Source organism: Peromyscus californicus, unplaced genomic scaffold (assembly GCF_007827085.1).
Source record: "Peromyscus californicus insignis strain IS unplaced genomic scaffold, ASM782708v3 Scaffold_5__1_contigs__length_169319896, whole genome shotgun sequence".
In the NCBI taxonomy this organism is placed as follows: domain Eukaryota; kingdom Metazoa; phylum Chordata; class Mammalia; order Rodentia; family Cricetidae; genus Peromyscus; species Peromyscus californicus.
In genome coordinates this window covers 15,585,140-15,612,361 of record NW_026294573.1, presented here as the reverse complement: position 1 = coordinate 15,612,361, position 27,222 = coordinate 15,585,140, and the positions used below count along the sequence as shown (strand labels likewise).

General features: G+C 51.8%; 2 protein-coding genes across 3 annotated transcripts in view; one reads left to right on the top strand and one right to left on the bottom strand.

The window, feature by feature from the left end:
* The first annotated feature begins 599 nt into the window (after positions 1–599).
* The window catches only part of Pla2g2c (phospholipase A2 group IIC), a 29,477-nt gene continuing 2,854 nt past the window's right edge, over positions 600–27,222 (top strand). Inside the window, exons 1-6 of one of the 2 annotated variants that reach the window (XM_052717434.1) lie at positions 7,856–8,046; positions 8,369–8,453; positions 11,763–11,863; positions 14,277–14,421; positions 16,052–16,155; positions 26,728–26,995. In XM_052717434.1, the coding sequence (XP_052573394.1) occupies positions 11,824–11,863; positions 14,277–14,421; positions 16,052–16,155; positions 26,728–26,891 (453 nt within the window). In that variant the 5' untranslated portion in view covers positions 7,856–8,046; positions 8,369–8,453; positions 11,763–11,823 and the 3' untranslated portion in view covers positions 26,892–26,995. Of the gene's footprint in view, positions 1,757–7,855; positions 8,047–8,368; positions 8,454–11,762; positions 11,864–14,276; positions 14,422–16,051; positions 16,156–26,727; positions 26,996–27,222 lie in introns of those variants that run through there. The other variant, XM_052717433.1, reaches the window with a different exon arrangement.
* Ubxn10 (UBX domain protein 10) lies at positions 1,920–7,821 on the bottom strand. The gene is made up of 2 exons (XM_052717430.1): positions 7,730–7,821; positions 1,920–3,436 (listed from the first exon to the last, which is right to left on the bottom strand). The coding sequence occupies exon 2, from the start codon at positions 3,419–3,421 to the stop codon at positions 2,579–2,581; it is 843 nt and encodes a 280-aa protein (XP_052573390.1). The 5' UTR covers positions 3,422–3,436; positions 7,730–7,821; the 3' UTR covers positions 1,920–2,578.

Below are 27,222 nucleotides of genomic sequence, written 5' to 3'. Positions count from 1 at the left end.
CCCCTTCCCCAATGCTGGGCCTGCCACAGATACAGCTGAACCACTGACTTACCTCGGTAGGGTTGTGCTCTCTTGTTAACAGTCTCTTGGGGGTTACTCATGCCAACCACTTAACTGTCCCAGGGAAGATCCCTCAGTTGACCGTTGACTAAACAAACGCCTAAGGTCTGTGACTGCACACCAGGTGAGGATGGCCTACCAAGGGCCACCAAGATGAATGTGACGACCAGCAGGGCCACTGAGACCACAGAATCCCTGATGCCACAGGAGTAGTTAGAAGTCAGGAGAGATGGAGGGGACTCTCTACACAAGCTACAGGCTAGGTCAGAAGCTGAGGCAGTGTGACGGGGCTTCCATGGTGAGCATGTGTGTGTGTGTGTTTGCGTGTGTGCGTGCGTGCGTGCGTGCGTGTGTGTGTGTGTGTGTGTGTGTGTGTGTGTGTGTGTGTTTGGGGCGGGGGGGATTGGCTATGACGGCAGGATAGGTGATTTCCCAGGCAGACACCTGACGGTGAGAGTCATGCCACTCTGCAGACTCCTGTCTGGCAGCTCAAGTCTTAGGCTAAAACATAAGATGTGTTTCTCTCCACAGTGTTTCACACAAATCAGCTTTTATTGTTCGTATCATTATCTTTTGTCCAAAAAGAGAAAAAGAGAGTTTATTATGATGGCTCAAATCTAGCTTTAATCACGTCTCCTAAAAGATCCTAAAATATTCCTATGCTTCACGCTCCCCTTTTTCCCCACCACCCCAAAATTCTAAGCCAAACGGCAGCAGCAAAACCCTGTGTCCAGGAGCCTCTCATTCCATCAAGCATGTTACATTTCTCACTGGAACATTCTAAAGCTTGGAATCTCCAAGCTGCAGGTGGGTGGGATTTTATTCTTACCATAGAGTAGGTGTGATTTTTATAGGCTCCTAGATCAGAGGCAGAATTGGGCACTTGGGGGGAAGTGAAATACCTGTACTGGGGGAGTCCAGGAGCAAGCCACCAGTCCCTTCTACCATGGTCATTGAGTAGACAAGGTGACCAGCTTCACCGGTGCCGGTCCCTGCTGACCTCTCCCATCAAAGGAGCCACTAACCTAGGCAGGATGGGAAATCTTGCACATGTTCAGGAATATCCTAGTCTAGAGTGATCTGTGTGGTGTGGGAGGTGTAGGATGAGCCAGTCTGTTCAGAGTAACCATCGCTGTTCCCAAGGGGCAGTCCACTAGAAGGAATGTCTCTAAGCGCTGGTGTTGTCCACGCACATGATGCCCCTGTTCTGAGGTGTCAACTCCAAGATGCTCCAAGAACACCTGAACCCTGCCTCGTCTGTGTACTGGGGGGGGGGGGGGGCAGGTATCAGTACCCAGGGCCATGTGCTGACTGTGCTCTAAGGGGCACAAGGTGCCCAGAAGGTCTCTGTGTTCCTGACTCCAACTGGGGATTTGGCCGTAAAGGGATGCAGACGAGCTGTGGGTGTCTGGCTGAACCTGCAATACAAGAGAACTTTGGCAAATAATGTGTTTCCCCACAGGAAAACCAAGACTCTACGGTGCTTGTGACAGCTATGGCTAAGGGGAACTCCATGCCAGTCAGCCAGCTGCGTAGTGTGGTCTCAACAGGAGCACAGAAAAGAAGTCACCTTCCTTCTCCTAGGGTGGGCCTGACATCAGACTCCGGGATGTGCTGATGTTGCGCCAAAGCCCTTCCATGTTTGAAGTGGATGAGACACTGAGACTGGGGGATAAAACAGTTTACCTATGTCGAGGTAGGTCAAGGGGATGTCAGCACAAACCTGTACGGACTTGTAGTTGTGTGGGTCTTAAAAACAACAGAGGACTTTGCATTTTACTTCCATTTTGGAAGAAGTCTGTAGACGGGCGCTACCAAGAAGTGCCAACCTAGTCAGTCCATTCAAAAGTAGCCTTGGCTAGCCCATGACTATAGAGGCAATTTATTCGGGCTAGCTCTAGGACATTGGAGAACTGTATGTGTGTTGGGGGACAGCAGAAGAGTTCTTCGCTTTGCTGCTGCCTCACGCCCACAGGAATCCCCGGGGATCCCCACTCCTGCAGCTCAGGAGGGAGGCTGCTTCCAAACACCGGACCCACAGCCTGTTTCTTACCATACTGCAAGAAACACAATGTCAGTTCCATGACCCCTAAACCCTGGTTATTTGCTAGACTAGAATCCTCTCTGGGAAGTGGTTAATCTCGTGTCAGATACAGAGAAGCAAAAGCTTGGCTTCAAGAGAGACCCGGAGTTCACTGCCCGGGCAGCAGGTGCTCCAGAAGGAACCAGTTCTGGGAGGAGAAGTCCTGGCCACAGTCATTTCTGGGAACAGCCATAGAACTCCCCTGTGGCTGCAGTGGTGGAATGTGGGGCTAGAAGGGAGTTTCCCAGGGGGCTCAGCCCACGTGTAGATGTGTCCCTGCCTCCACAGATGATGCTATACAGACAAGGCCCTAGGGTCTGAGCTTCACTGGGCTCATGTGGCGCTTGAAACCAGGCTGTATGGGAGGCTGCAGCCCGCCCAACATTCTCTTTGCTCAAAGACCTGGGGCCCCAGCCTGGTGCTGTGGGCTCAAGGTCACCCCTCTCCCTCCTCCTGGGAGATGCCCAGCACGGACTTATGGAGGATGCCACACTCCTGCAGGGACTTGGTGAGGTCAGAGAAACGTCTCCTGGGCACCTCCATCGTTTCGATGCTGCAGTGTTGGTAGGTGGCTTTGTTTTTCTGCTCAGCCACTGCGAGGACAGTCTGTAGATTGTCACTGGGCCTGAAGTAGCGCACGAACCTTTGGCCTGAGGGTGACCTGATGGCCAGCAGCAGCCTCGGCTCTTGCTCTGTTGGCTCCTCCATGTTTGAGGACCCAGAGGAACTCTGTCTCTTGGTTCGGATGATGAACTTCTTCTCTAAGGCACAGACCTGGGCTCGGGAATCTTCTTGGCTTGACTTTACAGTGGTGCCGGCCTCCTCCTGGTAAAGGGCCTGCACACTACTCAGCTGCAGAGAACTGGCCTTCCTGGCCACCGTGTCCACAGCCCCATCTTCCAGGCTCCTTCTGTTGATGGAAGGGAGGACTGGGTACTTATTGAGAGATGAGGTGGTGCCGACAAGCACCTGAGGCAGCAGCTCGGGCATCTCATCAGGGGCTCCCGGAGATGGGGAGACGGGTGCACAGCCTCCTGCTTTCTGGCTGCTCGAGGACCCGGAGGAACGTGGTGGAGGCGAAGCGGACAGCGCACTGGGAGAACCGTCACCCACGCCTTGAGGTCTGTGCAGATTCGGCCGCTTCCGGCCCTTGGCGGACTTGGGCCTGATGACGTGCATCCTGAGTGGGCTGGGCTGCCAGATGAAGCTGTCAGCTGAGGTACCGACCACGGTGCTGCGTTCAGGTGGTGCTAGGTTCACAGGGGCTTCTGTGGCCATTGCTTCTCAGGACCCCTAAGGAGGCAGGAGGAAACAGAGAAAGCCAGGGGTTAAGCTCCTGAGACACTGAGACTCACTCTTCTGCCATTTACTGCCCACTGGGTCGGGGGCGGGCGGGGGGGGGGGGGGGTAAGCATCAATGGGCCAGAGTATGGGACCATTCTCTGAGTTTCTGACATCTGAAGAGGGGGGGCAGCTGTGACTCACTCATTCACTACAGGTTCTTGGAACAGATCAGTGAACCAAAATCCTTGGAACGTAAATTATTAAAGTGAGGAGAGCAACGGGTGAAATCCACAAGTCTGTAGATATTTTCAAGGAGTGATAAGAAAAGAAGACATGGGCTGGAGAGATGGCTCAGTGGTTAAGAGCACCGACTGCTCTTCCAGAGGTCCTGAGTTCAATTCCCAGCAACCACATAGTGGCTCACAACCATCTAGTAACCACATAGTGGCTCACAACCATCTAGTAACCACATGGTGGCTCACAACCACTTGTAATGAGATCTGGTGCCCTCTTCTGGCCTGCAGGGACACATGCAGGCAGAACACTGTATACATAATAAATAAATCTTTAAAAAAAAAAAAGAAAAGAAAGAAAAGGAAAAAAAAAGAAAAGAAAAGAAGACATGACCCAGAATGACTGAGGCAAGGGACTAATTCTCACTCTCATGGAGAAGGGCCAGTGAGCAGAAAGACCACCCCGAGAGAACAAGCCACATGACAAACCAGAGTCCAGGTCAGATGACTTTTTCCATAGATATGTTTGCAACGACTGAGTTCTGTCTGCGGTGCGGGCACAAGACCAGCGTGACAGCACACTCAATGGGGGGTGCTGTGTTCCGGTGAAGTTTGACTGGGCCCCAACACAGAAAAGTGTCCAGGGGGACAAAAGGGCCCTGGTGACTTCCTACAGCAACCAGAGTGAACCAAGCTTCCAAGTCCTGGCTGGCTCTCAGGGCGGGAAGCTCTCTTAGGGAGTGGCCGGCACAGACCTCAGATGCAGAGGCTGGAATGTTAGGGGTGGTTGGCTGCCTTTGCTCAGAGAGGGAAGGGAACCCTGTTAGGACACTCAACAGCAGGTCACTTCTCTCTACCAGGGACACTGTCTGCCCTGACATTCCCTGTGGACGCGACACCCTCTGGAATTCCCAGTCTCCCTCTGCTGCAGGCCTCCCTCGGCTCTCCCTCCCTCTCAGTCCACAGTTAGCCTTTACTTTGTTTCCCTCCTCATCTTGCCTTCCTCACTTGTGCTCCACACAAGTCACGTGGCACATGGCTCCCCAGCTTGGCTGGGTGGCAGGGAGAACAGGGGCTGCCCTGATCACCTGCTAGAACTCACAGGAGATGCTCAGACTCTGGACAAGGGGTTGGCTAGCTTCCCCATGAAGACCTAGTGAGCATCTACTTTGACTTTTCAGTCTGGGGCGACCAGGCAGCTCTGCCTCCGCAGGACAGTCCTGGGCAGGATCAGATGGACGGGTGTGGCTTTGCTTTGGCTGTACGCCTGTCTTGTGCTTCTTTCTGTTACTCTAGAGCGAAGCTTTCCCTGTTTCTCTTCAACAGGAATGTTCAACTTTTGACGCTGCAATATGACATTATCAGGCCACATTCATTGGACACGTGGCTTCACATGCCAGCTGTAGAGCGTACCCCGATGGTATTATTGGTAATGGCTGCTCTCCTACTCTCCTACTCTGTGCTAACCAGCTGGGAGACCCCAGCCCCCAAACCTACCCTCTCCACTCCTCCTATGCAGTTTCCTCAAAACTAGAAAACCTTTCCTGAGTCAATCGTTCCTTCCAATGGCACGTTTTCACTTAGCTCAGACCTACTTCCCCCAAGCTCCTCCCATAACCAGTCCTCAACAGGGCTGTGCCAAGTCCTTGGGCTTAGATGTGACCCTTGCTGCTCTATGCCAGTTCTCTACCAAACCACGAGGAACCAAAATCAGGCTACCTCTAAATATCCTGGCAGCCTGCTGTTCGGAATCTCAGGCAAGGTTCCCTTCCCTTTCATATTTTAATTGTCTTTTCCCGTTTGCCACATGTGTGTGTATATGTGTGTGTTGCATATTTGTGCACACGTGTGTTTGCAAGTACACATGCACACATGGAGGCCCAGGGTTGACGCCAGTGAAAAGCATCCTCCATTGCTCTTACACCTTATTCACTGAGGAGGGATCTCTCAGTCAAACCCAAAGCTCACCCATATGGTCAGTCTTGCTAGATTGCTCTGGGGATTCTGTCTCTGCCTTCCAGGGCTGGGATTATAAGTGAGCTGCCACACCCATCAGGCATGTACATGGGTTATGGAGATCCAAATTCTGGTCCTCGGGGAGGTGCTTTAACCACTGAGCCATCCTCTCAGCCCCCTTTCACGGTTTAAGCGGCTCTGTGGTTGTCCCATTCTATACACAACCCAAACCTTCCTCCATTTCCCTTCTCCATCCTCCATGCCCATTCTGGCAGCAGGCAGTCCAGAGACTTCTGCCTGAGCAAAAAGTTTTGGCGTCAGAAATACATCCCCATCTCCTTGTCCGCTTCATTTATTTTCTGATCAACTATGAAGAACATTTTTCCCTATGAGTTTCTTGCTCAGAGTGGCAGGAGGAAGCTGTAGCTGTCCAGCTGAGCCGACGAAGGTTAGCTCCTCACTTGGGCTCAGCTATTAATTTGCCACAGCTTCTACAGAATTATCGCAGGCTTGGCTTCCAACACCCACACATGCCTGGGGAAGGTTTGACTGTCGGGAAGTTTGGTAACTTAGAAACCTCTCCTAACAACTTTGATGAGGAGAGTCATGTGTTCTCACAGGCGCTCTGCTGGGTTATTTTTAACAGTCAAACTTGAGTGTGTGCATGAAGTTGCTATACCTCTTGGTACTCTATATAATTAGCCATGTTCAGGGGGTGTCATAGTCAAGACACCCTGGCCATAAGATAACATGACTGCAAGCTATCTCAAGAGGAAAAAAAAAAACCTCAATTATGACTAATTCTCATAAGCCCACTCATGGTTATTTAGAGAGTAACACCTCCTTCAGGTAAAACCGTTCCATCCAACCTGCTTTTATAACCCACTGCCTCCTCCCCAGTGCAGAGACCATCTGTTACATGGAGGGAACACCAGCTCCCACCCCCACCCAGAACAAGGGCAGGATGCTGCGGGAAACAGGTGTTTGGAGAACTGTATCCATGGAGCCCTTACAGTCAAACCCCGGGTCCCCAACTCTGCCTGTGCCCTCAGTCCAGGCTTCTACGACAGCATAATCCTGGCTTGGCTCATTTCGCCACCTCTAGGTCTGGCAGACACTCAACCACAAAATGATTTGACAAGATCTAGGCGTAGGCATCCATCCATCCGTCAGGCTGCCAGCAGGAGAGGCAAGTGGCCTGTTTACTTAAACACAATAGCTAGGAGGCAGAGGTCTGCTAGGAGGCAGGAAACAAAACACTAGGCACCACTTCCAAGACATTGCCAGGAGGGCAGGTGCCCATTCCTTAGGATTATCACCACACAAACAGGAAGGAAGGGGCACTGGCTGGAAAATAAACCAAGATTCCTGTTGTTTTCCAATGGTGCCCACAAGCCACCAAGGGGTCAGATCACATTACTTCACAGCCCAAATCTAAACCTACAGCCAAAGCAGCAAAATATAACCACCTACAAACCATCTGCTACCATATACCAGGACACATCCATGTGCATTGGTCTTTTAAAATTGTTTATCAGTTACTACCGCCCCCCTGCTGCCACCCCCTAGTCCCCAGCCTGGCTTACAAAATTAAACTATGTAAAGGAACCACCCCGGGGATGGAGAGAGCCAAGATTGACACCATTCCCAGTGCTACTCCAAACCAGAGATTAGGATGCGGGAAACCACAAGCCACCAAGTGAGGGAAGCTTTGCGAAGGGAACTAGGGTCGACTCCAGGATAGAAGGGCGGGCGAGGGGATGGGGCTGAGGCTTCTATTACTTCCACGGTCCGTCAGGCCTAGAAGCAAAGTTCAAAGTGCAGAATCGGGGTGTCAGGGAATGGCAGGAAGGGCTGGAGCATGAGGGCAGACTTGGGGAAAGAGCATGGAACTGCGGGAGGCTCCCTCCAGCTCCGGCCTCTGCACATGACCCCGATCCCCTTGTCTCTCTCTGGATCTGCGTCCAGGGACTGACTGGCTGGTATATGCCCCTCCCAGAGGGCTCCTTGGCTGCTGCAGACTCAGGCTCCGGCCAGGTTGGCTCTGCCTCTGGGGAAGTCCTTTCAAAAGGCCTGGCTCTCAGTTTCTGGGGACCCACAGTGGGTCTCTCACCTCGCAGCTCAGCTCCATCCGCCTCCTGTGCCTGGCTGCGACCAGCTGGTAAACAGCCCCGTCTCCGTGGCAACCGCCGAGGGGTGGGGCGCCACGTGCTTCCGGTGGGATCCGGAACCTGCCTGGCCTGGGCCGGCCTGCGTAAACTAAGTTGGACGAGCCAGGGCTCAGAGAGCAGGGGGCCTGCAGTCCCTGGTTCAAGGATTCCAGACGCAGGTCCTTGGTGTGGCCCTGCCCCATGGAGGCCACAGGGCCCTGGGCCTGGGCCTCTGACACCTTCTCTCCTCTTCCTGACCTGGCCTGACTCTCTGGGGAGAGTGCGTTCATGGGAAAGGGAACCTTGCCCTGGGGTGGGGGTGGGGTGGGGACCAGCATCAAATCCCTGTCTGTCGCTGGCCTGAACCTGTCAGTGTCCTCATTTTAAAACGGGTGTGGGACTCATTCCTGAACCCCTTAGAGTCCGAGTGTGATTTTTTGTTTTCATTTTTTTTTTAGGGTATATCGTCATGGGGGAGTAAGAGACTACCCACTCCCACTCTGGGGACACTCTGGGTTTTGTGATCACCCCCCCCCCCATCTCCTTTAAGGGTCTAACTACACGGTCAGCAGCTCCAGCCACTTTACCTTGTTTTCCAACAGCCTTGAGATTCGGAGTCCCGCAGCCTGTCTCCTTTCCCTCCACCCTGCTCAGAAGCTATGGTCCACTACCTCAGCCATTCTGTTGGTAAGAGTCCCCCTTACCCTACTGTCCTTCCATCCCATTCATGTGAATGGAGCCTTAGCTGGAATCTGTCCACCCACACCAAGCACTAAAGATATCATGGCAAGTCACCCAAATGGATTTCAGGGCACTTGTGTGGTCTCCAACATCAGTCAGACCCTCAGCCCTCCCTGGCCAGCCTTCTGTCTGCTCTCCTCAGTCTTCTGCCCTCTCCAATGGCTATTCCAAATCTTGCCTTTCCTCCAAACACTCCCCGCTTTCCGCCTTCCCTCCTCCCTCTGGGATGATATTCTCCTACCCTCTGTCGAGAAAAACAGAAATCATCGATGGAAGCCTTCATAGCTGTCTGCTGTCAGACCTGCAAGCCCCCTGCCTCTGCATCCTTGCTCTCTTGCCTCTGGCCTGTTGGAGTGGAAAGGGGCTGACTTCTGACTCTGTCCCCTCTTGACTGCCTCTATGGTGCTCCGCTGGTTCCCGACCATGGCCACACCTACACGCGCCCTCCCTAGGCTCAACACCCTTGCTCTGTTGAACCCTTGGCTTGAAGATTCTTCCCCAGCCTGCCCTGTCCCTTCATTTGCCCAATTCCTCCCTGTCTTTGTTCCAATCTAATGAAGTCTTCCTTCCAAGCTGGCTTTAAAGGGAGTCCCAAGCGGACTGTGCTCCAGACCCTCAGGGTAACTTAGTGCTCGAACTGCTAGAAGTTACTAGTAGACAGTCAGGAACCACAGATTCATTACTTAACAGTATGGCCACATATTTGCTACCTGCTTTGTCCTGCATGTATAGGGGTGGGATTTTGATAGGAGTACAACTCGAAACCCTTGTCAGCACATTCACAGTTGGGTCAGAAAGACACATTGTTCGCTGATGGTTATAAATAATACTACTTTCAGTATAGTTTGAGCCAAGGGTAGGAGAGCAGACATAAGCTGGATGGGATTACATATGATGAGATTGGTACCAATGGCACATTTTATTAGGAGCTGGCAGGCAGGGGTTCATTTCAGCGATGGACTGTTAGCCCATCTCAGAGAGGATGCTGCTGACCTTGGTAGAGAACTTAGCCTAGGATGAGGGCCTGGGCTAGGCTGGCCTCCTTTCTGGGAATTCTGTCTCTGGATATCCAGGAGGCATCATGGCCCCGGAGAGGTACCGCTGGCAGTTTTAGAAGCTGGTGGTTTCACATGGTGGTGTCGCTGGCTTACATCTCGTTAATGATCCTGTCAGAAGTCTCCAGGCGATGCTCTTCAGCCCTTCGGCGCCCACTCAGAAGAGATTAAAGTAGATCCTTCGCCAGCTATTTTAATATCACCTAAGAATTATGCAACCCTTTGGGAGTGGCATCAGTTTCAATCCGTGGTTCCCCCACTGTGTGCGAGCGAGGTGCGTGTGCTCTTGCTGGAGCATGGTGAGATGCTGGTTATGCCTGGGGTCCGTTTCGTGTTCAGCAGCACATAAGTCTTTGTTCTCTGGCATGGTGTGATGCAGCCCTGTGGGAAAGAGACAGCCAGCTAGTCCCTCTCTTTATCTCCTGACCTGCACCAGAGAGCATCTTCAAAGAACATCCCTCTGATGCCTGGGCTGAACATGCACACACATCCACTAAATTCTCAGGAAAATGGCTGGAGGCCGTACTCCCGTCTGCTAATGCGAGGACCCATCTTCCTTTGTACCATGCCTCCACTCCCCAGCTCTCTCCTGGACTCTAGCCAGCTTGTCCCCCAAATGGGCCCTTGGCGTTTTCATCTCCAGTGCCTGGTTCGCATCTGTCCTACCTTCTCCCTCTTCAAAGTGAATCCAAACTGCTTGATACTTCAAGGCCCGTCTTAAAAGTCACCTGTTCTATAAAGTCCTTTCCTGACCATGTCCCCCCCCCCATGCAGTATTTTAGTTCCTTCTGGTCTGTGATAACATGCCCAATTATAATCTGGTAACAAGGCCAACAGGCTGCATGGCTCTGCATAGCTCCTGAGAAATCAGCTTCCTGAGAGACCTTCAGCAGAGAAGTTTCTGGAGAATAAAATGGAGCCACTGATGTACTGTACTGTTTCATTGCTTCCTGCATCTCATTGGAACATGTCCAAGTGTGTATTGACACTTCTTGTCTTGTTAGAATATATGGAACTGTCACTCACCTTGGCCCCATGTTGACCAAATGGTTTTACACCAAGAGCGTCTAGATCTTGCTGGCGCCGCAGAAGACAAAGGTCATTGACTCCACAGACGGGAAGCTCGGGGTCCTGGGGCTTAGATTCGCTGACAGGAAATATTGGGAGAGCTCCAACTCTCTTTGGCATGGACTCAGAGTTCACGGCTCTCTACTGATGCTGCCTCTTGTGGAATGCCAAAGTCAGCAGCTGGGCTGGGCTGCGATACAGTTGATGAAGTCAAGGCCCATGTGGGGCTCTTGGTCTATGCCTAGTCTCTGTTTACCTGTAGTCAGCTCGGCAGCCTCCTTTGGACCTCCCTTGGATCTTCTCATTAGCTGAGTACACAGTTGGTACTTCAGCTGGATTTCATTACCAGGCACACACCCTAGGCCCCTTTGTATCTGGAGTCTCATCACCCTGCTGCTTCAAAAGATGTGAGTCCTTTCTTTGTAGCTCCAACCTGGGCCTGGTTTTGTCAGGTTCCCATAGAGACAGAACCTAATTAGAAAAACTTGTACAGCTGTTGAAATGATGATTGGCCAGGACCAGCCTGGTCAGGGTCCAGCCTCTCGGCATCCACCAGTTGTACCAAAGAAGGCCAAGCAGCTTGGACACCAGGTGGGCTCTCACAGGGCTCTTGCGGTAGGACTGACATTTTGAAGTCTTCCTGGGAAAGTTCACCACTGCATGAAAACTTCTCTGAGGCTTTGGACCTGCCAGAGTCTCTCCAGGCTCTGCTGAGCTATTGTTTCCTCGCCCAGACTCCTCACAGTCTGATGCAGCCTGATGTCTGTCTCATGGGGCTGGTGGAGAATACTTGAACTGAAAGAAAGCTGATCGTGGAGCCACTCCATGAAGGGACAGGCACCCACACACATTCCCCCCTGCCCCACTGCCCTGTGGGCTGCTGACTCCTCCAAAAATAAAAACAACCAGAGTGATAGTGTTGCCAAAGAAAGAAAGACACCATTAGTGTTCACCATTTCCAAACGGTTGAGCCGTTCTTACATTTTACATCTGGGTCAAAGTGCCAGGACGGGTGGCATAGTCAGACGTCACTAGGTCTGGCAAAGATCCCTTGGAGCCCTGTGCTGAGGGTATCCAAAGGCCTTGGCTGTATTGGTGGTTTGTACTTTTCCTTTACTTCCTCCCCCAAAAGGAGCTGAACTGGCAGATGAAGGTGGAACCCTGGCACCCTGGACCTCCTGGTCTCTTTGGGAATGAAGGTCATTGCTGTATTCATCGTCTTTATCTTCTGCTGTAAGTATAAGCCATCTGAGTGAGTGTCGGGAGGCCATCTTTCTGACTGTGTCTTAGGTGGCATTGAGGGAAGGTAGGGTACAAGGCCCTCAGGAGAGAACCAGGCTCCCTCCAGAGTTCTCCTACCTCTGGTTCTGCTGTCTGATGGGCTGGTCACGGTGTTGGGCCCTCACAGAACATTTTGGAATCCAAGGACATGGACCACATACTGGAAAAATGATGTTTAGCTGTGGGCTCAGCACTCCTGGTCTGGAAGGCTTTCTTCCTTCCCATTCTGGTAACCTTTATTTAAAGCTGTGTGTGCTGCCGTATAAAACGGTGGGCATGATTCCAGCCAGCTGGAGTAATTCTTCTGGTGAAGGCATCCTGATGATGTCTAGTGACTACTTAGTCAAACTGAGTCACTGCTACTGGGGCTTTGGATTGTGTACCTCTGCAAGTGAAGTGTGCAATCTGAAGGGTTTCCTGGGGCCCGTCAGAGGGCTGTTAAACAAACAAACAAACAAACAAACAAAAAACGCCTCAGTCTTTTGCTGATAGCCTGTGTTAGCTGTTGGTCCAAAACCAATTTCCTGCTGTTTCAGCCACGCTGCAGTGACTCGGGTTCTGTAAGTCAGTCATATCAAAATTAGGTCTCCCTCTTTCTCCAAGTTGCTAATGAGCTTTGCAGTTTTCAAAATCATGCCCAATGTGTAATCTCGGTGCTTGGGAAGTGGAGGCAGGAGGATTGAGAAATCAGGTCAAGGCATCTAACTCAGCACTGAGGTGGGAGGGCGCTTGAGAAAACCTCCCGTCACTCTGACTGTTTTCCTTCTTTGAGTTCGTGCTTTTGCTGTGTTTTTAGCACAAACCACATATATGCTTATAATTTAAAAGATCAAATGCAGGGCTAGGGACGTAGCTCAGTGGGTAGAGCACTTGCCTACCATACACAAAAACCTGTATTCAATCCCCAACGCTGTATAAAGCCAGGCAGGATGGCACAAGCCTGTAATCAGAGGTGGAGGCAGGAGAGTTGGAAGTTCGAGGTCATCCTTGACTACATATGAGTTTGAGGCCAGATTGGGTCACATAAGTTTTCAGTTGGTCACAAAACAAAACCATAAAATATATAGTAACAAAGGTACAGCCTTCTCTGGGACTAGTACTTTTCTGCACCTAGATACAACTGCTCTGTTCTGGAGACTCTAGAGGACATTCCTCTAAGCACCCCATCACCACCACCATGCACACACTCAAAATACTGTAACAAAATAATACATGTGTCTTAATCACTGTTCTATTGCTGTGAAGAGACACCATACCAAGGCAACTCTTGTAAAGGGAAGCATTTAACCAGAGGCTTGTTTACAACTTCAGAGGCTTAGTCCATTATCATCATGGCAGGGAGCATGGCAGCATGCAGACAGGCAGACACAGTGCTGGAGAAATGGTTGAGAGCTACATCCTGATCTGCAGGCAGAGAAAGAGGGGCCAGGCCTGGTGTGGGCTTTTGAAACCTCAAAGCTCATCCTCAGTGACACACTTCATCCAGCAAGGCCACCTAATCCTTCTCTAACAGTTCCACTCCCTGGTGACCATGCATTCAAACATATGAGCCTATGGGACCATTCTTAATCAAACCACCACAATGTGCTTGTGAAAAAGGTACATGGAAGTATGCTAAACGAATGTGGCCTGATTCTTTCTCCATCTGCCTCAATCTCACTGTCCGGAGCTGAGCTATTACAAGTGGTACATTCCTAAGACATACGCTTTGATGGCCATCCTCATGTGGTACATGCTTTCCAGTGCTCTGCTCTGGAGACTCTAGAGGACACGCCAGCAACCACCCTTCTGTATGCATTTCTGTGTGTGTGTCTGTAAGCAGTTTATAGAAGTAAAAAGGTCTACTGTTGAACTCCTGTAATTCCAGCACCTCGAAGGCAGAGAGGAGAGGATCTCCCCAGGTTCAAGGCCAGCCTGGTCTCTACAGGGACTTCCAGGCCAGCCAGGGTTATGTAGTAAGAGAAGACCCTGTCTATTAAAATTAATAAGAATTCATGGGTCTGTGTGTTTGTGCCATTTTACAGACTGGATCAAAGGTGTTTTTCTGATTTCCTAGCCCCGGGTTTTGCTTCTCCTGGGAGACTGTAAATGCCTGATGCTGCCTAGAGGGAGGGCTGACTTTGAGCTTTCCCAGTTAATGTTGGTCAGACATGGATGGTGGTGGAGCACCATTGACAACTGGGGAGCCTGGGCCTCCTCCTGGTTATCGAGACACTTTCTGAGTGATGGAGTAACACTGATCCTGTTTTTCTACCCTGTGAAGGAGGTCCACCTTGTGCAAGGGCTCTGTGCTGCCCACTGCAAGCACTCCAGCGAGGCCTGTGGGTCCTCAGGCTGCTCTCCTTTGTTGCTTTCTCCTTGGCAGGGACAACCTCCACCCTCAGCAGCTTCTGGCAATTCCAGAGGATGGTCAAACACATCACAGGGCGCAGCGCCTTCTTCTCCTATTACGGATACGGCTGCTACTGTGGGCTTGGGGGCAGAGGAGTCCCTGTGGATGCCACAGACAGGTGATGCGCAGGTTCTAGCCTAGCCCCTTACTGCATTTGTGTTAAAGTCCAGGCTTCTGGCCGGGAGAGAGGGGGGTAGGAATCCTGAAGAAACAATCCCAAGGCAGCATGAGACTGAAAAGGGGTTGCAGGGTGAGTCTTGGGGAAGCCAGAACTGAATCACCTTTCCCTGTTGGACCTGAGTAACTGCCCAGGGCCCTGTATGCCTAAGGTCCTGGGTATGGCTTGTGTGCTGACCACCTTGAGACAGGGTCTTAGCTCCTAGCTCATGCTAGCCTCGAACTTACTACATAGTCCAGGTTGGACTTGAACTCTGGAGCCTCCTGCCTCTGCCTCCCAAGTGTTCAGATTCTAGGCATGTGCCACCATGTGCTACTGAAACCCAGAACCCCATCCCTGCTGGACAGCCATACCACTGAGATACACCCCAGGTCCATCCTGATATTCTCAATCAAGGGCCCTAACCTTACACAGTACAAGCCGAGATCTGGAAGCCTTTCCCATTCACCTGGCAAAGGTACTCTTTGTTCCCATGCTCCCGTTTTTTTGTTTTTTGTTTTGTTTTTTTGTTTTTTTGTTTTTTTTTTGGATTGTGGACCCAGTAAGACTGCCCTGCCAGCTCCCAGACCTAATTCCATATTTTAGGAGAGAAGCCAAGTGGCCCAGTTCGAAAAAGTTGTCCATCTGGAGGCAGTCACACAGTACGAAGTTGGCTTCCAGGACAGCTCTAAGGATTTGGGGGTGGGTGGTGTGGGCTTCTATAAAAAGTGGACGTTACTGTAATCTGGAGGGGGCACAGTGGGGAGACTGGATAGTGTGTGTCTTTTCCCATTTGAAGGAATAAGAAGGGAAATATCCCTTACAGCAGGGTCTAATATATGGAACTTGAGCCCCAGGCTTAGCTGTGGAGACATGGAAGGCCACTGGCCCCTGTGAGATGCACAGTATGTGCCCAACACTGAACAGGTCATCTACACATGAGCCTCAACCCTCACAGTAAATATCGGAGGAGCATCCCCACTGTAACCCACCTTAGAGCTGAGGTGGATTCACAGAGAGGATCCCAGACTAAGAGTTGCCCAGCCTTAGCTGGGCATTGGTGGCTCATACCTTCAATCCTAGCACTCAGAAAGAAGACAGAGGCAAATAGATCTCTGTGAGTTCCAGGACAGCCTGGTCTACAAAGGGAGTTCCAGGACAGCCCAGGCTACACAGAGAAACCCTGTCTCGAAAAACCAAAAGAAAGAAAGAAAAAAAAAAGAGTTGCTCAGCCACCATCACCCCCAGGCAAAGCGGCAGAGCCTGGCCTGGAACACAGATCCGCTCATTTCTGAATCCACCTCCTGTCTCCACCCACCTGTGCTTTGCCTGCTGGAGCCCAAAGTTAGATCCCAAACCGTACACCATTAGCCCAGGGCCACGAAGGGCCAAGAGCCCATGTACACATGGAAACGTCCAGTAAAGGACAAGTGTATCAGTAACTCACCTCCCCAGCTCCGGTGCCTTTAGGCCCAGGGAAGCCAGGGAAGCTGGAAGTCCCAGCTGGCAGCCTGTGTCCTCTCACTGACTCCCCCCGGGGACAGCCACACACAGGTGTAGTCCCTCCTCACCTTCCTCTCCCCACCCCCAGGTGCTGCTGGGCTCATGACTGCTGTTACCACAGTCTGAAGGAGGATGGCTGCCAGCCAATCTTGAATGGCTACCAGTTCAGCATTGTCAACGGGACTGTGGCCTGTGAGTAGCCTTCCCTGTAGGGAGACGGTGTGACCTGGGCTGAGTCACTTCATTAACCCACTGATCGTTTTAGGGAAGGAGACTTTCCCAAGTGCTTTGAGAGCAAGGAAGGGGGCATGTCTGAGAGTCAGAGCTTCTTGGAGAGAGTCTTTGCACAGTATCGCCTGCTCTCTCCTGCCTGCCACTGAATCTCAGCTCTAACCGGGGAGCCAGAGCCCGCCCTACACTATGGGCCGGTAAAGAGTTGTTGGCTGTGGAGTCCATTGACTTTGCGGTTTCCCTAGGCAGCGCTGGCTGTTGAGAGCATTCCTCCCTACCCCACCCACCCAGTTTTCAGATGTGTGTGCTATGCATGTGTGTATGTTTTTGTACGTGTGTTGGTGTACTTGGAGGTGGGCACACGCAGGTGGAGGTTTGAGGTTGATGTTAGGGTTCATCCTCTGTCACTCTTGTACCTTATTCATTGAGTCAGAGTGTCTCAGGCAAACCCTCAGCTGGCTGATGATCTTACTGTGGGGATCCTGTCTCTGCCTGCAGGGGCTCCAGACCCACCCAGCATTTGGTTTCTGGGTGTCTGAACTCTGGTCCTCCCAAGTGCATTAACCACTGAATTATCACTCCAGCCCCCACCCCTTTTTTGTCACGTGTTAACAAGGCTTTGTGGCTGTCATTCCGTTGAACAAATATTTGCTAAGGGCGACTGCGTGTTGTGCACTGTAACCACGGTGGATAGGGACAGAAAGGTGACTGGGAGTGGGACACTGTGCAGAAGGGAAGAGGGAGAGATTGGGTGGGCAAGTGCACAGAATGTCTGCTCAAAAGGAGTGTGTCCTGGAGCTAAGGGTGTGGGCATGTGGAGCCCAAGTCTAACCTATGGGGCGTGAGGGCTGTGGGCATGAACCTTTGCCCAGCTGTGTAATTCCAGCCCAGTAGGTGGTTTCTTGCTCCTCACATGCCACAGCTGAACTCCCACCAAGCCTTAGGGCATCGTGAGCCACTTCCTCCCGGGTATATCACAGCTGTGTTTCTGGGCAGCCATCTGCCTCCTCCGAGGTCAGAGAACTATCATTTGCCCCTGATTCGTCTCCCAGGATGGAGGACTTAGGACTCCACACTGGGAATCATGTGCCACAGCACTCCACCCAGAGCTGTAGCACAAGACACAGGAAACCCCAGAGTCGGGACTGAGTTTTCTCCCTGGCTTCCACTGTGAGACTGGAAATGTGGCGGGCTGGGGGCTCAGACCCCCACAATAGAAGATTGCCTTCAGTTCAGTCTGCCTACTCTACAGGCCTGCATGGCTGGCAGAGGGACCTCGCACATCAAGAGAACCTTTGCCACTGAGGCCTGGGCCAACCCTCTGCCCTTCCTTCACTCCCTGGCTGACCAGAAGAGGGAGGATAGACCTGGAAACTGTGCCTCCCAGCCCAGAACTCCAGAAGATGGGAAGAGTGAAGGAAGGTATCTTGAGACAGACTAAGACCACAGAAGATGACATGTCCTCTGCTCGGCACTTGTTAACTCTCGGCAGGAGACAGAGGCAGGACCTGGGAGCTGGTGTCCATGGGTGAGCTTCCCCACATGCAGCCATGAGCTTTGGAGGAAGAGGAGACTTCCACAATTACCTAGGGCATCGGTGTCACCCTCCAAGGAGCCCAGAACTGTAGGGCCTGGGTTCTGGTGTGGAGCCTGCTGCTGCTGTTGGCTGACACACAGACACATCCGCCCATGCACCCTTTAGTGGCTGAGCACCCACTGTCACTGTGGTCCCAAAGCCAGACCCGGAGTGAGGCCAGCCCAGTGTCCGCTCTCCGAAGATCAATAGCTTAAGAGATCTCCAGAGCAGAAAACACGTTGGAGACTATCCCAGCCAACCCCTCACTGATGCTCTGGGAAGGCTGAGGCCCACAGAAGGGAGGGGCTTGATCCAGGTGAGTGACAGGCAAAACCGGGACTTGCATGCAGAACTTCCTGCCTGGCTTGAGCTGTCTGGGCCTCGGTCCTCTCACTCATCAAGCGAGAGCAGCAGCTACAGCGGTGTACAGCTGACTGGCTGCTCTGCACGCCTCCAGGGTAGACCTCTGGCTGTAGGCACTTTTCCCCCCATTATTGCTTAGTACATCAAGGCTCAGAGAGGTCAAGTGGATGTCCAAGGTCACACAGCCAGGGACTAAGGGGAAGGCTTCTACTTGAGGGGAGGTTATTCCCCAAATGCAAGTCTCATGACCTCTAACAACTGATGAGATGCTCTGCCCTGGCTGGAGGAGCGTAGTGAATGGACCTTGGTCTAACCAAATATCCCAGATCTTTTCATTTGTTCCTGGCAAGGGGCCTCAGCTTTCCAGCCCAGCCTCAGTCTCCTCATCCGTGGAAAGGGTGGAATCACTCACACTGCACGAGGTTGCTGGGTGGTGGGCAAGAGTGACCCCTCTTGTGACCCCCTGGAGGGGCTGGCCCCACTGCAGGTGTTTAGTTAGTGTCCGCCATTTGGATGTGGGAATTTCTGGTTTGGCCCGGCTTGGCTTTTTACTTTGCTGGGGAACACCAGGACTGTTTTTTGTAATTTTTTAATTTTATGTGTGTAAGTGTTTTGGCTGCATGTATGTCTGTGCACCATATGCATGCAGTACCAGAAGAAGCTAGAAGAGGGCGTCAGGTGCCCTGAAACTGGAGTTACAGACAATTGTGAGTACTGGGAATTGAACCCAGGTCCTCTGGAAGAGCAGCAGGTACTCATAACCACCAAGCCATCTCTCCAGCCCATCCTCCCCTCGTCATTCCTTTGCAGTTTGCCCTGTATAGCCCCCTCTGGGGCTAACGTCATTACTGTGACCCTTATGGAATTAAGCCTCCTCTGTGCCCAGGCCACACTGCAGTTCAAAGAGCTGCGCTGGAAGAGTTAATGCCTCCAACGGTTCTAAAATCCGGTCCCCAAGCCTGGTCCCAGGTTGCCTAGCAACCAGTGTGGGACAAACTTTGGGGAGGGTGTGGTGGGTTAGTGGGGAGTGGGGGCAGGGGGAGGAGCGTGGTGTCCACAGCTTGAAATGCCACCCAGATACCAGTACTCAACAAAGTCTCTGAAGGAGCTCAAGGGACAGTTTTCTGGAAGCGGACAGCTGCCCTGGCATGGTTGACCAGGTGGTTGCCCCTCCTCTGAGGAGGTTTATATAAGCATTCACAAGGGACTTGAAGATCAGCGCAGTGACACCCCCGTCTGCTCTCCCTGTGGGGGAGAGACTGGTTCCAGCCACTGTACCATGTCACCTGTTGTCACCTGCGGCTGCAGGCCTTTGACTCCTCCCTCCCCCTGGAGATGGGGAGGCAGAAGTGGTAACTTCTAGAAGTTTAGTTTGCAAAGACCTTTCTCATTACTGGAGCGTTCCTCACACCAGCTTCTCCTGCCTGCTCCACACCTCTTTCCTCTCCTAGTGTTCATCGCATCTTGACATTTCCTGTACCTTCTTTGTCTACTTGTGCAGTGGCCCCCACCTCCCTGCTAGAGTGTAAGTTACCTGAGAGCTGTGTGTTCACTGCTTTACCGATGGCCTTGACAAAACACCCAATGTCACCGACTTAAAGGAAGAAAGGTTTAACTGGACTCCCAGGTTCTGGGAGTTCAGCCGTTGTTGGCCACGTGCCTCTGAGCAGAAGTGGTGGCGGAGTACTGTGGTGTATGGCAGAGGAGGTTCTTAACCTCATGACAGACAGCAGGAGACATACAGAGGACAACCCACAGGCCCCAAAGACTTGCTGACAGTGACCTCTTTCCTTCAACTAGAACACCTCCCTGCCACCGCCAGCTGCAACCTCCATCACTTTCCAAAGTGGTACTGTCAGCCAAGGACCCAAACCTTCAACGCACAGGCCTATATATATATACTCGGTCCATAGCACTGTGCCTTTGCCCACAAGCCTCATGGTCATCTTATGTTGCAAAATGCATTTAGCTCATCTCCAAGATCTCTCAAGCTTGTTTTCTGTATTAATCAGGTTTTTCCATTGGTGTGACCCGAGAGAACAATTTAAAAGTCATCAAGGATTGATTTTTGCTCAGTTTCACAGATCTGAGTCCATTGTCCTTGGTTTTGTGGACCAGTGAAGTGGATCATGATGGTGGTGAGAACATGTAGTAGAGACTACTCATCTCAGGGCAGATAGGATGCCATGAAGAAAGGCCAGGACCAAATGCAGCCTTCAGAATCACCCTCCAATGACCTACCTCCTCCAGTGAGGCCCCACCTCCTAAAGTTTCCACTATTTCCCCCAAATAATGCCACCTTCTGGGGACCAGTATTTAATGCACGAGTCTGTGGGGAATACCTCACATTCACACATAACAAGGAGTAAGCCTGTCTTGTTACGGGGAACTCATTCTCGGGCCCATATGGAATAGTACTCTTGGAACAATGCAATCTGGAGGTGCGCTTGCTGATGTCTTTACCCCAGTTTCTAGACAAAGGCAGGTCATGTGCTAGGAGCTTAATATCTGTTTGTTTAAAGAGTGGATGAGTGAAAAATCTCATTAAATAGGCATTTCTGGCATATTGATCTCATTTAAAAGCTGAGGAGATGGGCTTTGAGAGGGGAAGCAGCTTGCCTAAGATAAAGTGTGTTAGTTACAGACTTGGGTCTAGAACTTGGCTTCCAGGGTCCCAGGACGGGCACCTTTCTGTGGTCCCCATAAGTGCAGTTGTTAGAGGCTTTAGCAAATGGTGATGGAGCTTTGACCAACACTAGGGCTGGAGATCAACAATGAGCAAGACACAGGCTCTGACTTGAAGGAGCTTACAATCCAGTAAGGGAGAGCCCATTATAGCGACAGATAGAGCCACAAATAGTGACAGATGCAGTCAGGTAGGAATAAGTCCTTTCAGCTGCTCAAACAGGCTAGGGGATGCTGGGGTCCAAGGAGGGAAAAGTAACTACTTTAGGAAGTTGTGGAAGGACAGCCTTGCAAAGGAGGTCCAAGACCTCAGGGCCAGCATGGAAGGAGCATGGAGCCTGGGCAAGGAGTAGATATTGTCTGCCCAGGCAGTGCAGGAGGCTCATCTGCTTCAGTAGCACATGACCTGGAGCATGGCCAGAGGGACAGGGAACGCACTGCTGTTAGAGACGGAGGAGGAAGGAGGCTTGCTCTTAGAATGCTGATTCTGGAGCCCTTGGGGAAATAGCCATCGCTTGAGCCGGGATGGTGGCAGAAGAGATGAGAAGTGTCAGGTGCTGAATTGGCTTTGGGTGTTCAGGTGCCAGGACCTACAGGTGGATTAGATGAGTTGAAGGAGAGGGAGGCTGAATGGCAGCTCCTGGCCGCAGCAGCCATAGGTCTGCCTAAGAGGTGCGTAGTGACCCAGGGAAGGGTGAGTCGGGGCCAAGCTGGGTCCAGCATGCATGCCTGTCTGGCTTCAGTGACTGAAGGAAGATGTGGACTGAACTGGAGATGATGTAAATATTTCAGCTCTGCATTATTTATAGAAAATGTACAGCTGTGTGATGTGAAATAAATGTCCTTAACTGTGAAAATGGAAGTACAATGGACCATGAAGACACAGTGGGTTGATAGGAATTGTGTGGAGTGTAAGATGTGCTGTAGCTCAGATATGTTTTAAGTGTGTTCCCAAGGGAGTTGTATCTGGGAAGATGGCTTACCCAGGTAGTAATGTTAATAAGTAGGGGACCAAGACTGGGGAGATGGGTCAGCTGATGAATCCCCTGCTGTACAGAGCTGAGTTCTAATCTCCAGCACCCATGTGGAATCTGGAGCGTGGCGCGCACATCTATAACCCCAGCACTGGGCACAAGGGAGTGGAGACAAGCAGGCCCCTGAAGCCCAATATAGCCATCCCGGCTCATTGGGCAGTTCTAGGTTCAGTGGGAGATCCAGTCTCAAAAATAAGGTGATGGGTTGGGGAGGTGACTCGGTAGTTAAAAGATCCCATCATGCAAACGTGAGGGCCCACGTTTGGATCCTAAGAACTCACATAAATGCTGGGTGGGCATGGTAGCCTTCCTGTGACTCTAGAACTTGGAAGGCACAGATGGGGGATTCACAGAGCAAGCTAACCAACAAAACTAAAATTAATCTATATTGCTGTCTTAGTTAGGCTTTCTATTGCTGTGAAGAGACACCATGACCACGGCAACTCTTAGAAAGGAAAAACATTTCATTGAGGTGGCGGTTTACATTTCAGAGATTTAGTCCATTATCATCGTGGTGAGACATGGTGGCATGCAGGCAGACATGGTGCTGGAGAAGGAGCTGAGATTCCTATATCTTGACTTACAGGCAACAGAAAATGGTCTCACTTACTGGGTGTGACTTGAGGATATATGAGACCTCAGCCCACCTCCACAATGGCACACTTCCTTCAACAAGGCCACACCTCCTAATAGTGCTGCTTCATTTTGGGTGTCATTTTCTTTCAAACCACCACAGTCGGTGAGCACTGGGTCCAGTGGAGCGCACTGAGTGAGAGACCCTGCCTCCATGAATAAGGTGGAAAATGACTGAGGAAGACTCTCTCCATCAATCTTGATTCTCTGCACACATGCACACACATGCACGTGCAGCTATACATGTTCATGTGCTCACTCATATATAAATACATACATGTATGCACACCACATACACATATACACAAACAATAAATTAAAAGAATAAGGTTGAGAGGAATCAAGGAAGATGCCCAGTATTGGTCTCTGGCCTCCACATGCATGCACACACACACATACCCATGAATCAGTATGCACATGTACACATACCACCTTAGACACCATACACATGAACACACAAGACGTAATGGGGCCTTAAGAGGTGGGGCCTGGAGGCTGTTTGAACACTGTGGGCGCTACTCTCAGAAGAGGTTAATGTAGCTCTCCTGGGACACTGGTTTATTCCCACTGGAGGAACTTGTTCTAGAACAGCAAGACTGGCCCTTCCCCAGTCTCTCTGGCTTCCTGTTGTCCCATGTGACCCCTCCCTCTCACGTGCACACTCACCATGATGCTGTATGTCATGCTGTGATGTGCCTAAGGGAGCCCTGCCAGCACCAGCACCATGCTGTCTGGACTTGTAGCTCCCCAAATTGTGAGCGAAATAAGCCACTTTATTTGCAAATTACACAACTCTATGGACTAATACAAGATATGTAGTGCAAACAGATACTTGAGTTGCAGTCTAGAGCTCAAAAGAGAGATCTGGGCTGGAGCTGGGAACCCAGGAGTCCTGAGACTGAGCAAGAGCTCTGTGAAGCTGGGTGGTGGTGGTGGTGCACGCCTTTGATCCCAGCACTCAGGAGGCAGAGCCAGGCGGATCTCTGTGAGTTTGAGGCCAGCCTGGTCTACAGAGCAAGATCCAAAAACTACACGGAGAAACCCTGTCTCGGAGAAAAAAAAAAAAAGCTCTGTGAAGATAATCTAGAATAAAACTGGAGCCAGACAGAGGCCACATGAGGCCGTGGGTTAGCCACAAGGCAGAAGTCTATGCCTGTCACCTTGTCTCATTTGTGGAGATGACATTCTCAGGATGAGAAAGGACTTTTGGAAGCTGTCATTTCCTCTCCTCGTGCCTCAGTTTCTCTTTTGGAATACTGGAAGATGAAAGATCTGGAGTCCAGTGTTTTGAAATGGTGACTTGCAAAGGTGGCATTTTTTTGGCTTAGGGCTACATTTTCTTCCAGATCATGGCAAACCCAATCTTAATCTTAGGGCGGCATTTTCCTTCCAGATCATGGCAAACCCAATCTTAATCTTAGGGCTGCATTTTTCTTCCAGGTCATGACAAACCCAGCCCATAACTGAGGGATGCTGCCAAAATGACCATCCTTGGTAGAAAATCACTGTCCAAGACCAGTGCTGAAGATCTAGGGACTGGGAGAGCCGTGAGAAGTGGATTTACACTTCAGGGAAAGGATTTCATCCACAGTAGAAAGGATTCGAAGAGAGCTGGGCGTGTAGCTCACTTGGTAGAGTCTTCTTGCCTAGCATGCATGAAGCCCTGGGTTCAATCCCATCACTCATAGCATTGTGGTCCATGAGTGTCATCTCAGCACTTGGAAGATGGACCCAGGAGGATTAGGAGTCCAGTGTCATCTTTGAGTGACCTCAGGAGTGATTTAAGGCCAGGCTGGGCTACATGAGTCCATGTCTCAAGAAAGGACACATAAAAGTGGTTGGGGGGGGGGATGGCTCAGTGGTTAAGAACACTTGCTGCTCTGGTAGAGGACCTAAGGTCAGCTCCTCCGCAACCACGTGGCAGCTATAACCATCAGTAACTCTAGTTCCAGGAGATCTGATGTCTTCTTCAAACCACTGTGGGCATCAGGCATGCACATGGTGCACATACATATATGTAGACAAAAACACTCATACACGGTCCGAGAAGAAGGAAGAGTCAAGAAAATTGAGTAGTGAGGAAAAAGAGGAGCCAGACATAAACAGGAGAAGGGGGAAAGAAGGGGGGAGGGGAAAGTGGAGGAGGACAGAGGGGATAGTGGGTCAGATTTCCTGGGAGGCGATCCACTAGGGCAGGGCCTGCATTCAGGCAGCCCACACCCACTGTGGCCTTGGCCACAGCTGCTGTTTTGGAGACACAGAGACTTGCTGTGGACAGAGAGGAAGAGGCTCATGCATGGGGATGAGATGGGGAGAGCTCCAAAGGGTCTGGGACTTGATGGCTCTGGGCAGACCTTCTCAGATGGGGAAGGGGGTGTGAGAGGGCCAAAGGGTGCAGGCGTGAGGGAGAGTGGGGGTGGCATGAATGCCCTTGGCACCTTCCTGAGGGTGTGTGGTGATGGGCAGCTGAGGCGTGGTGGCGGTGAGGAGGCGGTGTCGAGGCGGTGTCTGCCCTGAGAAATCAAGTCTCCAGACAGGCATGGGTGGACAGCTCCAGTGGAAAGGTGGCCTTCGGAGAGGGAAGGCGGCAGAGAAACAGCCTGCACTGGTCCAGCACTGGGCAGGCTTCGTTGTGTTTGTAGAGCCAAGGATGCCCCTGCCGGAGCAGTAGACCCAAGGATGCCCCTGCCGGAGCAGTAGACCCAAGCACACACTCCATCTGTGACCAGCATCTCAGCAGGGGGCCTTACTGTGCTGCTCATCTTTGACTGTGGTCAGCATCATTTTGTCCAGGGAGACATTCAGATTAACCAGCTGCGGAACACAAGCCCCGGGGTCTGGCAGCCTCCTTCCTCATGCAGAGAGCAGCCCTGGGTGGAGGTCTATAGAAACTGGGGTGCTTTTGATGGCCCAGGATGCACTCATGCATGCTCATGTGTATGCACACACACAAAGCATTAGGCCTGTGACTGCTCAACAAAAGGCCCCAATCTGCTTGCCCTTCAGCTCGAGGGTAGACACCGCATCCCAAAGTCCTCTGGGGTTCATTTGCTATTCGGCAGCAGTATCCTGAGGAGTTCCCGTAGACTGGCCTCTGCTCTGCAATGGGAGACTCTGTGACACACCAGAGTCCCAGCCTCATGGAGCCTCACTCTGTGGGACAGAGGAGGGCACAGCAAGTCAGTGTGCAAATGAAAACAGCAAGGGGACCTGGGAGGGAGCGGCTGGGGAGAGCTTTAGACCAGGGGGCTTGGCCTGTCTGAAGAACTTGGATTCCATCAAGACCCAAATGGCCTATGGGAGCTGACCACTGGAAGAGACCAGAGAACAGCATGTGCAAAGGTCCTGGGACAGGCAGAATGTGATAGCTAAACTCACAGAGGCCCCTGTGTCTGGAGCAGACTGGGGGAGGGAGGGCGGCAGTTCCATGAGGAAAGGGAGGCTGGGGTAGTCAGTCTGTGGCAGGGGGCTGGGGACTGCCACAAGGTCACCTCTTCCACAGAGCCTGGGAAACCACAGTGTGGCTTTAAACAGGAGAGGGAGTATGATCCAGGTGACATTTCGAGACTACCTGTTTGTTTCCTCCCACTAAGGAGGGAGAACGGGAGGTGACATAGTGTGGAGAGGGACAGGGATGTGGGTAGTGGCAGGGAGGGTGGACGAAAGAGGGCAGAGCGTGAAGGTTTAAACACGGGGACATCCATGGGACTTGCCAGCAGATGGGAAACAGGAAATGAAAGGGGGGGATCCTAGAGAGCTGCTGGGGTCAGATGGTGTCATCCTAAGGGTGGAGAGGTGACAGGCTCAGTGGCCATGACACATATGTATGTGTAGGGTAGCTTTGAACACCTGCAGTGGGAGATGTTCCAGACAGCACCTGAGATGTCAAGCCGGTGTCTGGAACGGGAGATGGGCCTGGGCCCCAGGGTTGGGGGGGGGGGATGAGTTCTTCCTGTTGCCTTGGCCCAGGTGCTCCCAGGGTGCAGTAACTCACCCCTCCCCCAACACGCAGGCCATCCTCTGCACTCCATTTACCTCCTTCTAGGCATCTGTGTGCTGTGCTGTGGCAGAAAGTGTGAGTGTGACTGGGGAATGGCAGTGAACAGAGAGAAAGCATTCCCACTTCTTGCCCTCTGCCCTGGACACCTACAGCTCCTCCTATACCCCCAGCCCTTCCCCCCACTTCAGAACCCAGCTTTGGACTGGGCAGTGAGCCCCCAGTGACTCTGCGTGTTTCCGCAGGTGGATGCTCCCTGGGTGGCAGCTGCCTCTGTGGGCAGAAGGCCTGCGAGTGTGACAAGCAGTCTGTGTACTGCTTCAGGGAGAACCTGGGCACCTATGAGAAGGCCTTCAAGCAGATCTTCCTCAGCAGGCCCCAGTGTGGCAGACACAAACTCCGGTGCTAGGGAGGCCGCCATCCCTCTGTCACGTGGTGACCCCCCTGGAAAGCTGTCTCCGACCATGTCTGAACCCCCAGGCTCCTCAGCTCACTCAGCACCAGGGACTGGAAGTAAGAAACAGAGAATTCCTGCTCTGGAACAGACCATGGGTGTCTGGCAATTCAGAGGCACATCCCAACCCAAATAAGTGCTAGGAATCAAGAAACAAGGGTGAAGGGGTGGGAGGCACCCTCCAACCCCAGCATTTGGGAGGGGGAGGCAGGAGAGGCAGGAATTCAGGGGCAGCCTCCACTACATGGTAAGTTTAAGGCTAACCTGGGCTACCTGAGACCCAAAC

Bases quoted from the DNA above. Each gene is read 5' to 3' on its own strand.
- Ubxn10 (XM_052717430.1), bottom strand. From the start codon at position 3,421: ATGGCCACAGAAGCCCCTGTGAACCTAGCACCACCTGAACGCAGCACC.